Raw genomic sequence first — 14210 nt, 5'->3', positions numbered from 1 at the left:
ATCCATGCATGCAAACGATAAATTAGCCCAATTAATAACAAAAAAAATTGCTCTATTCCCCCGTAACTCTCAAGTCTCAACTCCTATCATCACTCATTAGAGACACCAATTCCTCCTCTTCCTTTCTTTTCCATCTCCATATCTTCTTGGGGATCACCAAAAAGATCAATTCCTCCTCCTTACATCTTCACATCGTCGTGGGGTACACCATTTCATCTTTATCGTGTTCTTGCGTACGTTTACTACGGAAAAAGACATCTTGGAAATAAGAAAAATCAGTTATATTCTCTGGAAGTTAAATAATTAGCATCCTATGTTATAACGAATAAATTTATCTTTACCTTTTACTATTTATATACTTTTTCTTACATCATTCAATAATATTTTTATTAAATAATGTTATTTCAAGATATATTTTGTTGAAAGTTTTTATGTTTTATCACATGCGTTATATTTGCAAAATTTTAAATTAATTTATAATTATTATAACTACTTTATTTATATACATTAAAATTAATGAAATATATTTTTAAATATATGAAATTAAAAAATATTCTCCAAAATTAAAAGGAGATGTTGTCACTTGTCGCATTCTAGATATACAAAAAGGATTATTGAAGAAAATATTACTTGGCGAAACGGTGTTAAATAAGTTAAACCGAATTTAAATAACATATCATAAGCAACGGAACGCAATCATGGGGACAAGGAGGAAGCAGGAGTAAAAGAGAAGGTGAATGTTATTATATTATATAACCTCATTGATGAGAGGTTACTCTATGAAACGAATTTAATATTAACATTAAGAATTCATTATTATTTTAGTTCTTGAATCTCAAGGTATGCTTTTTTTTAGTTTCTGAAATTTTAAAATATTTTTTAATTTATGAATTTTGATAAATTATTTTTTAATGTTTGACATAATAAATTGATATTTTATATCAATTTTTAGTATTTTGTGGTGATTTTTTAATACTTGGGACATTTTTTAAATGCAAATTTAAAATGAACTAGTATTATAATTAATTTTGAAAATAAATCTATTTTCTTACTAAATTGGTTTCAACAACTTTTAAAATAAATATATAAATTAGCATTCGGCATAAAAAATAGTTTTAAACAAAGTTTAATGACTATTTAGTTTCCGAATTTGAGGTGTGTATTTTGTTCGGTTCTTAAAAGTTAAAAATGTTTTTTTATCTTAAATTTTGATAAATTATTCTTTTTAGTATCTAAGATGATAAATTGATATTTTGTGATGGTTTTAAATTTTCATAACTTAATTTTATTTTTTAGTTGCTTGAGTTTATATTTTAAAACCGATAAAAACACTAAAAAATATCATAAAATATTAATTTATTATGTTAGAGGCTAAATTTTTTTAAATTTTATGAATTAAAAAAGCACATTCTCAAATTAAGAGACTAAAACAATAATTAAGTCCTAATATTAATATAAAAACAAAAGGAAATAAAGCACTGGCCTAGTCATGGTGTAAAATATCTAATATGCGTTACGTGTAAGTGACTCTGTAGTCTGTAATTCCACAAATAATGACATTCACGTACTTTGGAATAAATTTGTATCCTTACGGTCATCTAATTCTAATGAAAGTTTTACGTAACTCCCCTACGAGATTTGTACACTTACTACGGTGCGAGCTTGTGACTGTGAGTTAATTCTGCTCAAAGTCCAAACAAGATAGTTAGTTAGATGAATAGCTGCAAAAATTTCGGGAAATGTTTTTCTCATATACTCACCGATACGAGAGGAACGAAAGGAAGAAAAAGATACACATAGTTAGTTTTTTGTCCTCGTAACATATTTTGATTTAATTGTTTTTTCATTTTATTTTGGTCCCTTGGCTTTTACTTTTTTCAAGGTAGTTTAATTTGTAATATTTGGCTGTATTTGATTGCCAAAATTGTTAATCGTGGTAGCTTTTTACTGTTATAACTTATAAATAACAAATTAAGTGCAGACAAAAAAAAAGTAACAAATTAAGCGCCACAATTGAGAAATTAAACTAAATTCATATCAATAAAAGAAAAATAAAAGATGAAAATGAAATGAAAAAAAGTTAAAGAAAAAAAATATGGGTGAGAAAAAGAAAAACCGAATCTTTCTCTTATGGTTGTCTTTCCTTTTGTAATAATGCCATCGCCACAAAAGTTGCGATCACATAAGCTTATCTGCATACTCTCTGATGCCTCAATGAGAAAGGAAAAAAAGAAGTAAAAAAGGAGAATAAATTATTACATGACAACCTGGATTTGTCCCGATATACATATTGATTTATATATCCTTGATAACGAAGGGACATTGATTATCCACAGTAGCATAATCTACAACCAGAACAATCGTGTTAATTTCTTACTTTTCCATTCTGTCTTGTTTCTTTTCAATCAAAGGGGAAGACAAGTAGCACTTACGCTAATTATACCTTTCATCATAATAAAATAGACGATACCATTATAATATATGACACTGATTTCATTAAAAAATGATCATTGAGCAATTGTCTTAGGTAAACGTTACAGTTTATATCAATTTAAACTATATATACTATTTTGTTTTTGTTTTTACTGAATTCGCGTGGCAGTGAAAGACAAGAAGAAAAATTAAGAAAAAGAAGCTCATGAAAAGAAAAGGAGAAATTGACGGGCACAAAGGGTTGCGGATTTGTCAGTCAAGCTCAATATTAGAGTTTCATCAGGTTAGCAAAATCTGTTGAAATTCAAAAAGAAAGGCATGAAAATCATTACTGTTTTTTGGTATTGGATGGCAGTACGAAACACAAACAAGAACAATGGCAGTGGGATCAGTAAGACTTCTATGTCACCCTGGACCACTCAATTGGGCCCAAAACTATCTACCATCATGACGTTACTGGTAATCTAGGTTTGGCCCAACACTGCTTAAGCACATGGACTAATTGTTTTCCTATGTTTATGTACTGATGTAGACATTCTCAACACAACTTGCAAAGATTATTTTTATCTCCTAATTTTAAATACTCTATTAATACTTCTTATTTTTCTTTATCTCTCTTTCTCAATCAACATTATAAATCCTACCATACCTATACTTTTCTCTCTCACTGTCATAAAACATTTTTCTATTTCGAATATAAAATAGATGTAATACATTACAATTTATGCAATTATTTATTTAATATGAAAGTGTATCAATTATTAATTTAGTTATCGAAACTTTGAATAAATCTAGGCAATTGTTTTTATCTTTAAGAAAAGGATGTTTGTTTTTCCGATTCAACCAAATTCAAACATACCGCCGTAACGGGTGAATTTTAGCAAAAATAAAATAAATTTAGTTGTCAAGTGTAGGCTAGCTAGGTGTTGCTGATAGGATCATGGACCACCCAACATATATACTCGAGTTGTTTTATGTATGCAGAGCAGACACACTAACATACATTGTCGAAGGAGCAACTGTTTACCGTGTCGCTTTCTTGAAGAGAAAAGAAAAGATGTCTAAAATCTCAATGAAAAATAAGACGAGTCAAAGAAGAGAGCTCAGGTTGAACAAAGAGCAAAGTGCCAGTGCTATGAACTTTTGCATATAATATTACTGTAGTGGACAAGAAATTATTGGGTGATATTGGAGTATCACGTCATCTATGGTCATGGATTGCCTAATAATTTTTGTGGACAGTTCAATGCCTGTCATCATTACTAATCTGCTGTTGATATTGAGTATTGACAAATAGATATGTTCACCTATGGTATTAAATATTTGCAGTTCTACTTGTGTTGAGAGCAATACTACTAGTATTAGGAACAAATGGGCAAAATGACTTGAAGGAGTTTGTTTTACAAACTTATTTCTAAAAGGATTTCTTTTGAAACATTTTTTTTAGGGGGTCTATTTTTTAAGGTTTTGGAAAAGGTTTCGTTATTTCTGTTGGTGAAACACCTTGTGCCGCCATTTCTATCAACACATCGTCTCGATGCATGTCAGTCACAAATTATTCACGTGTGTCATGTGGGTTTTGCTATCACCATTAGCGAAATACACTTCGCCGACACCATTGACGAAACGCGTGCCATGTGTCCGGTTTCGCTAGCTCCATTGGCGAAACGTGCATGAATCCGTGTTCACATGGGTTTCGCCAGCACCATTGGTGAAACACATGCCACCCATTTTCTAGCTCGCCTTTTCAGAAGCTGCAGTGGTTGAAGCATAGCCTTTTTAGAAGCTTTTCAGAAGGTGCAGTTGAGCCTTTATTCTTTTGAAGGTGGGAGGGATGACGATAATTTAAATTTCGTCCCCCACCCTCTTCCCCTCCCCTTTATATGACCCTTCTGTGTGTGCAGAATACACACACTTAAAAAAATTATTCTGCTGGTGGTGGTGGGAAAAGCTTCAATTCCGGTTCAAGAGTTTCTACTTTTTCGACCTTCAAACAAATTATTCCGCTGGTGATGGTGGACAAAGGCTTCAATCCGGTAATATGACTTCAATTTTGATATTATTGTTATTGAACAATAATTTATTTAACAGTAAAATTTATATTTAATTTTTATATTATGTAAAACTTTCTTTTTAAGTTAAAAGCAGTTACATTTCACGCGAATAATATGTGTTTAATTTTTCGTAGTTATTTTAGTTAGTAATTATATTTAAAATAAAATATAATTGAATTCAACAATTAAATCATAAATAATATTAGGTAGGTGTGTTTAATTTTTCATAGTTATTTCTAGTGTAAAAATAAACTAATCTTATTTGTTATAAAAAAATTATAGATAATATTAGCTAGGTGTGTTTAAAAAATATGTTTAGAAATGATTAATTATAAACAGTTAAAATTAGACTGAAATTTTTTCTCATGTTATAATTTTTTATATTTTTTAATATTAATACTAATTTTAATTGAGGTGTTGAAATTGCAATCCTCTAAGAGTGCATTCCCACAAGTCTTAGGATGGATATTTGATATTAATATTATGTTTATTTAAATATAATTGAATATAAATATGTTAATTTTTTATTATTAGCTCTGTAACCAATCATTTGAACAATATCTCAATCTTAACTACCAAGTAAGCACAATAAAGATATGCAGCGCACTTTCATTATACAATGGTTTCCTTCGTGTATTAATTGTGTGGGTTGTTTGTTTATTTTCAAATTCTTCGTGTGTTGAGTTAGAAGACATGATTAATATGATTTAGTAAAAAGCATTATCAAGAAATGAAAAATTCGTTGGATGAGTTTTTTCTTTAACTAGTTCGGAGAGGAAAAGGTTAACTCAATTTTTGCTCTAAAATCTTTTAATTTGACCCTATTAACAAAGCAGTAGTGGATACTTGCGAAAGATGATGAAAAATTAGTTTTTTTAACAGAAAAATAATATTAGAAAAAAAATTATATATTTTTCGTAAGAGTACTCATACTTTTTACATTTTATTTTAATTTTTAAAAAAAATATTTTAATTTTTTAAACTAAACACATCCTATATATAATTTTTGTGCATATATTGAATTTAGCTTTTATAATATTTATTGTGTTATTATTTGTTTAGCTTCTTTGGATGTATTTTAATTTATTTGGTATAATATATTTATCGTGTCATTAATATTTTAAATATATATATATATATATATATATATATATATTTAATTTGTATGTATGTACTTAATTTTATTATATTGTCTACATATTTTATTTTGCAGTATTAATGGCATCTTCTTGATCATGTTCATCAAATATAAAAATTAAATCTGATGGTGACGTGTTGTGGATGCAAGATAAACATGTTTCACAACATATTTGGAATGAGGAAGAAGATAAAAAATTACACATTAGACAAGTTATCCCCACCTATCAAGGTCAAGAATAAATATCAGACGAAATTATTCCTCTACTTCGACAATCTGGTTTTTACTAGATTATGAAAATGAGATATTTAAAAATAAATATGGTATTAATTAGCGGCTTGATAGAAAGATGGAGGCTAGAAACATATACTTTTCACATGAGATGTGGAGTGTGTACTGTTACTCTTTAAGATGTATTTGTTTTATTAGGTCTCCGTGTGGATGAGTCACCATTAATTGGTCCAACAAACCTTAATTGGGCTGATTTATGTGAAGAATTGTCATGGTTATACCAGAAGAAGGTGAACTTCAAGGTAGTATAATTAAATTAAGTTGGCTGGCTCAGCATTTTCCACAATTAAATAACCATGATGACAACTTACAAGTAGAAAGATTTACCCATGCATGGATCCTAAGATTCATTGGAGGTGTTTTATTTGTTGACAAAAGGCAGTAGCAAAGTTTCGGTAAGGTATTAGAGAGTGCAACACGTATTCATGGGGAGTTGTCGTACTTGTTTATTTATATAGAGATGTGCAACGTCATCAATTATAAAATTAAATCAATTGGATGTATGTGCGTGTTAATACAAATGTGAGCATGAGAACGATGTACAACTTTGACTCCAAAGAGGACTCTTCCACTGATAGAAAATAAACCACTTGGACACATGTTAGTCGTTTAAAAAATTAGATTTGATTTTAAAATAATTAATAATGTAAGTTATGTTAATTTATAATTGTTTTTAGGTGGCTGCGACGGGAAAATCAACATATTGGTAATGATGATTTGATACTTTTTCGTCGCAAATTAGATAGTATGAAACGACATGAGGTAAGAACATTTAAATGTATTACTTAAATGATAGATAATATATCATATTTCACTGAAATTAAACAAAATTGGAATTATATGCAGTTTGTGTGGGAGCCTAACTCAGCAAATGTTATGTCAGTGTTGCCTCCAATTTTTTTAGTTGGAAGTGTAGCGTGGTGCGCGGTGGTGCCACTAATTTGTTTCCAAGTTATTTAATGGTACCAACCTGATAGAGTGTTGAGACAATTTGGAATGCAGCAACCAATTCTACGGTGTCCTTCACAGCCCTTTAATATTCATGGCATAACATTGAAAGGAAAACATGATGAAAATTGGGGCCAATTGTTAGGCTCAATGATCGATCAATGGAACAATCGAGCTGATTTTAGGGTCAACGGTTATGCTTGACAAGAAGGCTTATTGGGCTTTAACTCCGACTATATGGTGTGGTATAGGCGAAAAACGAAGATGTTTGTTGACCCTAAAAATGCAAACACAGCTACACTGGTATTTTTAATTTTTTTCCTTCATATTTAAGTTCAAATTATTTATGAAATTTGAGTCCATGAACTAAAATAATTAATAATTGCAGACTGAAGTTGCAGAGACATTATAGTACGATGTCTCCACAAGGGAGAAATACATGGACAGTGGATGATCTAGTGCCGTATGTGGAGAAAATAACCATTTTATCTGAAGAGCAAGAGAGAATAATTGAACCTCTGTCACATGGTCCAGCAACAGAACATGAATTTACAGTCCAAGAGTTTAATATTCTCCAATCAAGTGTTCAAACTCAAGACACAGCCAGACGAAGGGAGAGGCTGTTGAAGCGGAACCATATTTGTATCCACAGATGGTAGAGCGTGGCCATGAAATGTACTACGCACCACCAACATTTGCTCAGTATCCGACACAGATGTATCAGTGTCCATTCGAAGCTCACCAAGTGATACTTCTTCAAGCGATCATTCATTAGGTGGTGTTGCGGAGACATATCCCAATTTTTCATGGCCTACTATGACCCATTCACAGCAACATGATGCTTCAATTCCAACACCTAATGCCCCATTAGGTACTCAATGGAATGTACCCGGAGTAATACCTAATATAAATGAATTATTAGGTTATTAGGTGTTGATTTACGTCACCAATTTTCTGCTGAGGCTGATCAAGTTGAAGAAGGGAGACAAGCACGAAGATGGGAACGTCCGTGTGGCACATCCTCACGTCATCACGGACATCATGACGATTGATTTTCATATTAGTATTTAAATATTGTATTGTGTGCTTTTTATTTAAATTTTAGACTTCTATCATCGTTTGTTATGAATATTAACCAATTGATGCAGTTTATGTCACGCACAAAAATATAATAATAAGTAAGTTAAAAAACGAACTGATGATGGATAACTACCATTTCATTCAAGTAGACAAACAAAATACATAAATCAATTAATTTAACAACTTTCACATTTAGATTGCATTGGACATCGACGTTGTTGTGTCCTTCTCTTCCACATCTACTATATTTTTGTCGGTGCTCAGATGGTTCGAACCAATCTATCTCATTCCTTATCCTTGTTGATTTTGGCCTACCTTTCACACGAATTGTAGTTCATGCTCACGTAACCACAAGTAGCAATAATGTGTGAACATGGATATTGAAGTCCAGAATACTTTCCGCATTGACAATAATGGTCATTCAATTTAATTGTTCGCTTTTGTCCACCACGTTGCGTTATAGGATTGAAGGTCTCCTTTACTTCAAACTTTGTCGAGTGGATATCGTAGATGCGGACGATGTGCGAACAAGCTTGTTCTTGATTTTTTCGAAGTTCTTTAACAACCTTAGAACAATATACTTGTCCTTCATTTAATTGTCTTTGGGCTTGACGACCACGATCAACAAAGTATTTTCGACACCTACTATATGTTGATTTAACCAAAGCTATTATCGGTATGTTGCGACAATCCTTCAATACCTTATTTACACATTCTGAGAGGTTGGTTGTCATGTGACCATATTTATGTCCTTCTTCGTCATAAGCCATGCTCCATTTTTCCTTTGAAATGCAATCAATCCATGTTGCTATGGCTGAACCCAATTGACGAAATTTTTCTAAATTTTGATCAAATGTATGCTTGCAAGGAGTGTAGGTTGCATGCATAAAATTAGTTAGCAACAACAATTTTAAGTATATATGATACATAAATTAACATCATATTAGAAATTAAATCTTACCCAATTTTTTCAACATTTCTTTTTTGTTTGACATTGTTGAATTTGCGATTGAAATTGCTTGCTATGTCAGACGCAGTAAACATGATAAGCGTGGGAAGCTTGTCAACCAAGTGTTTCGTTAGCAACAATAGACTTTATACTCACATGACGATCAAATATGAGACAAATACCATTTTTATTTGTCACGTGTTCACGCAAGTGTGCCAAAAACCATGATCACGCTGTTAACGTTTCACCTTCGACTACAGCGAATGCTAGAGGAAGAACACCACCATTTCCATCTTGTGATGTGGTTATTAACAGGGTCCCACGGTATTTCCCGTGTAAATGTGTGCCGTCAACTTGTATGATTGGCTTACAATAATTAAAAGCCTCTTTACATTGACCGAAAGTCCAAAATACTCTATGAAACTAACGGTGTTCACGACTCACCCTATTCCCAACAATAAAATCGTCATGCAGTATTTGAAAATAGGATCCAAGAGAATTATTTTGCATGTGTTTTAGCCACGATGAAAGTTTGGCATATGACTCTTCCCAATCGCCATATTCAATTGCAATCACTTTTTGTTTCGACATCCATGCTTTTTTGTACGAAACCTTATAGGCAAATTCATTGTTTATCCTTTCTTGAATCAAAGAAACTTTTATTGATGTATCTTCTCTAATCATGCCTGTTAATAAAATAAAAAAATTTAAATAACCAAAAACGCAAAAGTAGGATAATATGAACATAAAAAACGTACCTACTACACAAGTGACGATTAAATCTGAATCAAGTTTGTCATGATCTTGTGTCATACTCATATTCAGACATGTGTGTGGTCCATCCCATTGTGTCACTTTCCATGAATAAGTTTTTTTAGATAAAATTGTCCTCATATAAAAAGGTCAAGGACACTCTGTGTGTTTTTATTCGGGCAACAAACGATATATTTGTGTGATTTGGTTTCAAGAACTTTAAAACTTTAATGCACCTTTATAACATATTGTTTCAATGCATTTTTTACCGCATCTTTACTATCAAAATCCATACCAACATATAATTCTTGCCCAACATTAAAACTGGATGGCATCTCCAAACTGCAAATGTCCTCCTCATCAGGATGACTCCAATTGATATTGTTATAATGCAAAGCATCATTCCAAAATGGATTTTGAATTCCTTCTACACCTAATACTTAAAAAAATAAAATTCATGTCAATATCACCAAAATATTTATTTACCATTAAATACAAATGTTATAAATTGATTAATGTATTCAACTATTTTTTAATTTAATTAAATATATCTATTCTTGGTTGAACAATTGTAACTGGTTCAACCATGTGGGTGACTTCATCATGTGTATCAGATATACCATCAACACTATCATCTTCATCTAAAGACTCTCAACGTATGAATTAGACACAAAATAATCATCATCATCTTCATCTTCATCATCATCTAAATTGCTTACATTTCTTGGCGGTTCCTACTCATTATTAGATAAATTATTTCCACATGATCTAACAGAATTTGTAGAATGAAACGCAGAACCACCAGCAACATCCTTTTCTATGTACAATTCTATAACTGACATTTGTTTTTGTTGTCGAAAACTTTCGATCATAGTTTCAACTTCTTCGTCATCACAAATTTGCAACGCAACATATTTTCCTGAAACTATAAATTTGTAGCTTATAGAAGAAATAATTTCATTATTTTCTAACCTTACCTTATCTCCATTTTTTTATTCAAAGCATTATAATTTATTCCACAATTAATCTGAATTGCTTTTTTAGTGCCTTCACCATCATTCTCTTCATATACCTTTCAATTGAAATATAAGATTGCTATAACATAATTCATCATATACCAAAATATAACTACAAAAAAATATTATAAATAATTAATCATAACAACAATAATTTTAAAATAAAATAATCTAATTCTAAAAAATACTAGTTCAGTTAAACTTGAGATTAAATCTTAATTCTACAAAAAAAAATTGTAAATGATGTCAAGATTTAAAAAGGAGAGATACGACAAATATTAAAATGAGAGACATATCGAGAAATAACAAAACTTGAATTGGGGAGGCAATTTCCAGTAAGCAAATTTCCAGCCAGAAGTATATAACCGCAATTAGAAAACTAGAAAAATCTTGAATGGAGTGTGTTTATTTTGCACCACATGCTGTTATATAAAGGGGAGGGGGAGAGGGTGGGGGAGTTGGATTAATTTCAACTAAAGAATCTACGCCTGCAACCCACCTGCAAATTCTGAAAAGGCTAGATGTTTTAATAGCCACAACGGCTGCCTACGGAAGCACGTGAAATGGAAACACATGCATGTGTGTTTCGCCAATGGTGATAGTGAAACCCATGCTGGACACGCTGGTACCATTGACGAAACCCATGCTGGATGGCTTGCATGTATAGGCATGGTGTAACGGTATGATGGAAGGATGCAGTGCAGTGTGTTTCGCAAATGGTGATGGCAAAACTCACATGACACACGTGAATAATTTGTGACTGACATGCACAGTGACGTTACATCAATGGGAATGGCGACATAAGGTGTTTCGTCAACAGGAATGGCGAAACCCTTTGCAAAACCCTAAAAAACAAACCCCCCAAGGAAAATGTTTCAAAAGAAACCCGTTTTGGGAATAAGTTTGTAAAAAAAAACCCCTTTAGGTCATTTTGCCAAACAAATGCAACAGCACTGATTGTTTGTCACATGACCAAGGTACAATTTTGTTATTTGCTGCAAACGTAACAAATCCATGATCCTTCGTATGGTTTTGCATCTCGTTCGAGAATGCTTCAAATTGCTTCTGAATTGAGGCCATGCGAGTGAGTTTGTCTGATAAATGATGTATCCCACAAACTTGACTAAACCCCTGCTGCTTCAGTCAGGGATAGTAGGATTGGTTTAGTTATAGCTAATGCCATGCAGTTCCTAAACTACAATCAGATTCAATTCGCTTGATATGTTCTGAGAAATACATTTTAAAAGTTGGATTCACAAATCGATGATTGATTTCTTTGCCCGCTCCCTGAAATGCAGAAATGTTTAAAGGATTAAAGCTTTGCCCTGCAGCTGAAAAACCAGAAAACAAAATATGCTTGCTCATGGCCTATCTCATAATTTGTGTGTCAAATTAACTTATTTGTTTGATAAATATGGTTCAGTCTTTTATCTTGGCTACTCGTTGATTTAGGCTGTTGAGGGAAATAGTGTCAGCCTTGTGAGTGACCGTCTTAATTTTTCAATTATATGAAACATGAAACATTACACGCGCACACACACACATGGAATATCATTTTAATTTTACAAAAAATTAATTAATAAATAATTGTATTTTATTGTATGGTATTAACTTTTTATATTATTATAGCAGTAAGAAAAACTTTTTATTACAACTTTTTAATTCTTAAATATTTATAGATATTCACTTTTCATATGTTTGTTCGTTAATAAAAAGAGAAACATACGATAGAAGAGTTACCCCTTTTCATGCACTATTACCAACCCTGCACGGATTTGAATATGATAAGTGGTAGTATTTTGTAAACTACATTTTTCTTTTACATAGGAACTGGTTTAATTTGAGAGAAAATTGTTTCAGTTTATATTTTTACAATCAATTAAAAAATATTACCTGATTTCTTATTTTTAAATGTTTTTTATAAAAAAAAATGAAAGCAATACTCTATCCTTTTCTTGTATCTATGGTTTTGGTTAGCAAATTGTTTTCATTTGTCATTATAAAAGTTTAAATTAATATATTAACTACGCCCTTATCTCAATAAAAGTTCTCTAAGTTATAATTTTGTAATTCTAAAAAACATTAATTCCAAAGATGGTGGAAATGTTAGAGGAGCAATGAGAAAGAAATTATTAATAAAAAATGATTGCAAAGAAATACAAATTATGATACTCATCTAAAGTATATCACCTAAAGTATATATCACCCAAAGTAGTAATAACAAATATCCTTTTAGAAAAAAATTATTAATTATATTAGTGAATATATGTATTATTTATATAAAAAAAGTATATCTAAGCTTGTTAGATAATCATTTTAAATTTTAACAGTTAACACCAACTACATACTTGACATAAATGATAGTGATTTGTGTTTTTAATCAATTGGTCCATAATTAGAATCTCGATTCATCTTTAAGTATAAAATATATCATATTAAGAGGAAATTATCTATTTTGTATGTACTTTATGTGCGTGCTCATAATCTCAGAGAGGAATATTACTTATTATTTTAAACAAGAACGACTTTAAACCAAAAATTATAATAATAAAAAAAAATAGTATGCACATTAATATCATTTTTTATGACACACATAAATATCATTAGTTAGCCTTACCGCATTTAAATATTTGCATAGCAGAACTACATAATGATCCACATGTTTAACTGTTTAAGAAAGTCCAGCCACTTAAATTTTCACCCACCCCAACGGCATATTCTTTCCCCAACATCGCAACATGTGAATGTCCTTTGAAGGGTAAAAAAAATAAAAATCCCACTACCACAGGCACATTGGTGTGGTGTGGTGTGGTGCTCTAAATTCTAAAATAAAGGCTAATCAACCATTGGAAACGTGAACTTAGGGCAACCGTTACTTTATAAATAAAACATGCACACATGTCCAGAAGACAATAACATAACTGTTTTCCTCAGACTCAGACCTTATTCTAGCCTATTATTCCAAAAGAGAACAATGAGCGTAGCGGTAGTGAACAGCTTCACCATAACCGAGTTCGTAAATGACAAGGCTAAGTTTGATGGTTTCGTGAACGAATGGTTTGCGAGGATAGATGAGAATGGCGATGGGAAGCTTTCGCGTGACAAAATCCGAGGGAGGTTAGGGATGCTTCTGCCTTTCGGTTCGGAATCGCCGCCGCAGCAAGAGAACGAAGAGATATTCAAGAGGTTCGATGAAGATGGGAATGGTGCACTTGATCTGAATGAGTTCAAGGCCTTAATGACTGAGATTATGAATGCCGCTGCTCGTAGCATTGGTGGTTCTCCCGTCATTGTTGTTCTTGGAAAAGATAGCTTGCTCATGAAGGCTGTTCAACATGAATTGGCAACACCGTCTTCTCATTCTTAGTCTTTTTTTTTAATCTGGTTCTTTTACTTAGATTTCTTCCTGTTATTTTTTGTACGTTTTATTGCATTTGCTATGGCTATACACCTATAAACAATTGAATTGTTGTCGAGGGAGTTTATTTGATTTGGGTCTTGCAAAGTTCAATTTTTGGTTTTGCTCTGAAATTATTATTAACAATTGC

General features: G+C 31.6%; 1 protein-coding gene and 1 long non-coding RNA gene across 2 annotated transcripts; both read left to right on the top strand.

Annotated features, from left to right (window-relative positions):
* Positions 1-3774: 3774 nt before the first annotated feature.
* On the top strand, positions 3775-7963 carry LOC114371087. Its single transcript, XR_003658007.1, has 4 exons — positions 3775-4469; positions 6594-6678; positions 6763-7167; positions 7253-7963. It is a non-coding gene; the product is annotated as an uncharacterized LOC114371087 (long non-coding RNA).
* A 5593-nt stretch (positions 7964-13556) lies between these two features.
* On the top strand, positions 13557-14167 carry LOC114370925. The gene has a single exon (XM_028328326.1). It carries the CDS (start codon positions 13637-13639, stop codon positions 14027-14029), a length of 393 nt encoding a protein of 130 aa, XP_028184127.1. The 5' UTR covers positions 13557-13636; the 3' UTR covers positions 14030-14167.
* The last annotated feature ends 43 nt before the right edge of the window (positions 14168-14210 follow it).

Source organism: Glycine soja, chromosome 10, assembly GCF_004193775.1.
Source record: "Glycine soja cultivar W05 chromosome 10, ASM419377v2, whole genome shotgun sequence".
In the NCBI taxonomy this organism is placed as follows: Eukaryota; Viridiplantae; Streptophyta; class Magnoliopsida; order Fabales; family Fabaceae; genus Glycine; species Glycine soja.
Note: the sequence above shows the minus strand (reverse complement) of the source record. Positions and strands in the feature narration are given on the sequence as shown.

Excerpts from the sequence above, each read along its gene's own strand:
- LOC114370925 (XM_028328326.1), top strand. The coding sequence starts at position 13,637 with ATGAGCGTAGCGGTAGTGAACAGCTTCACCATAACCGAGTTCGTAAAT.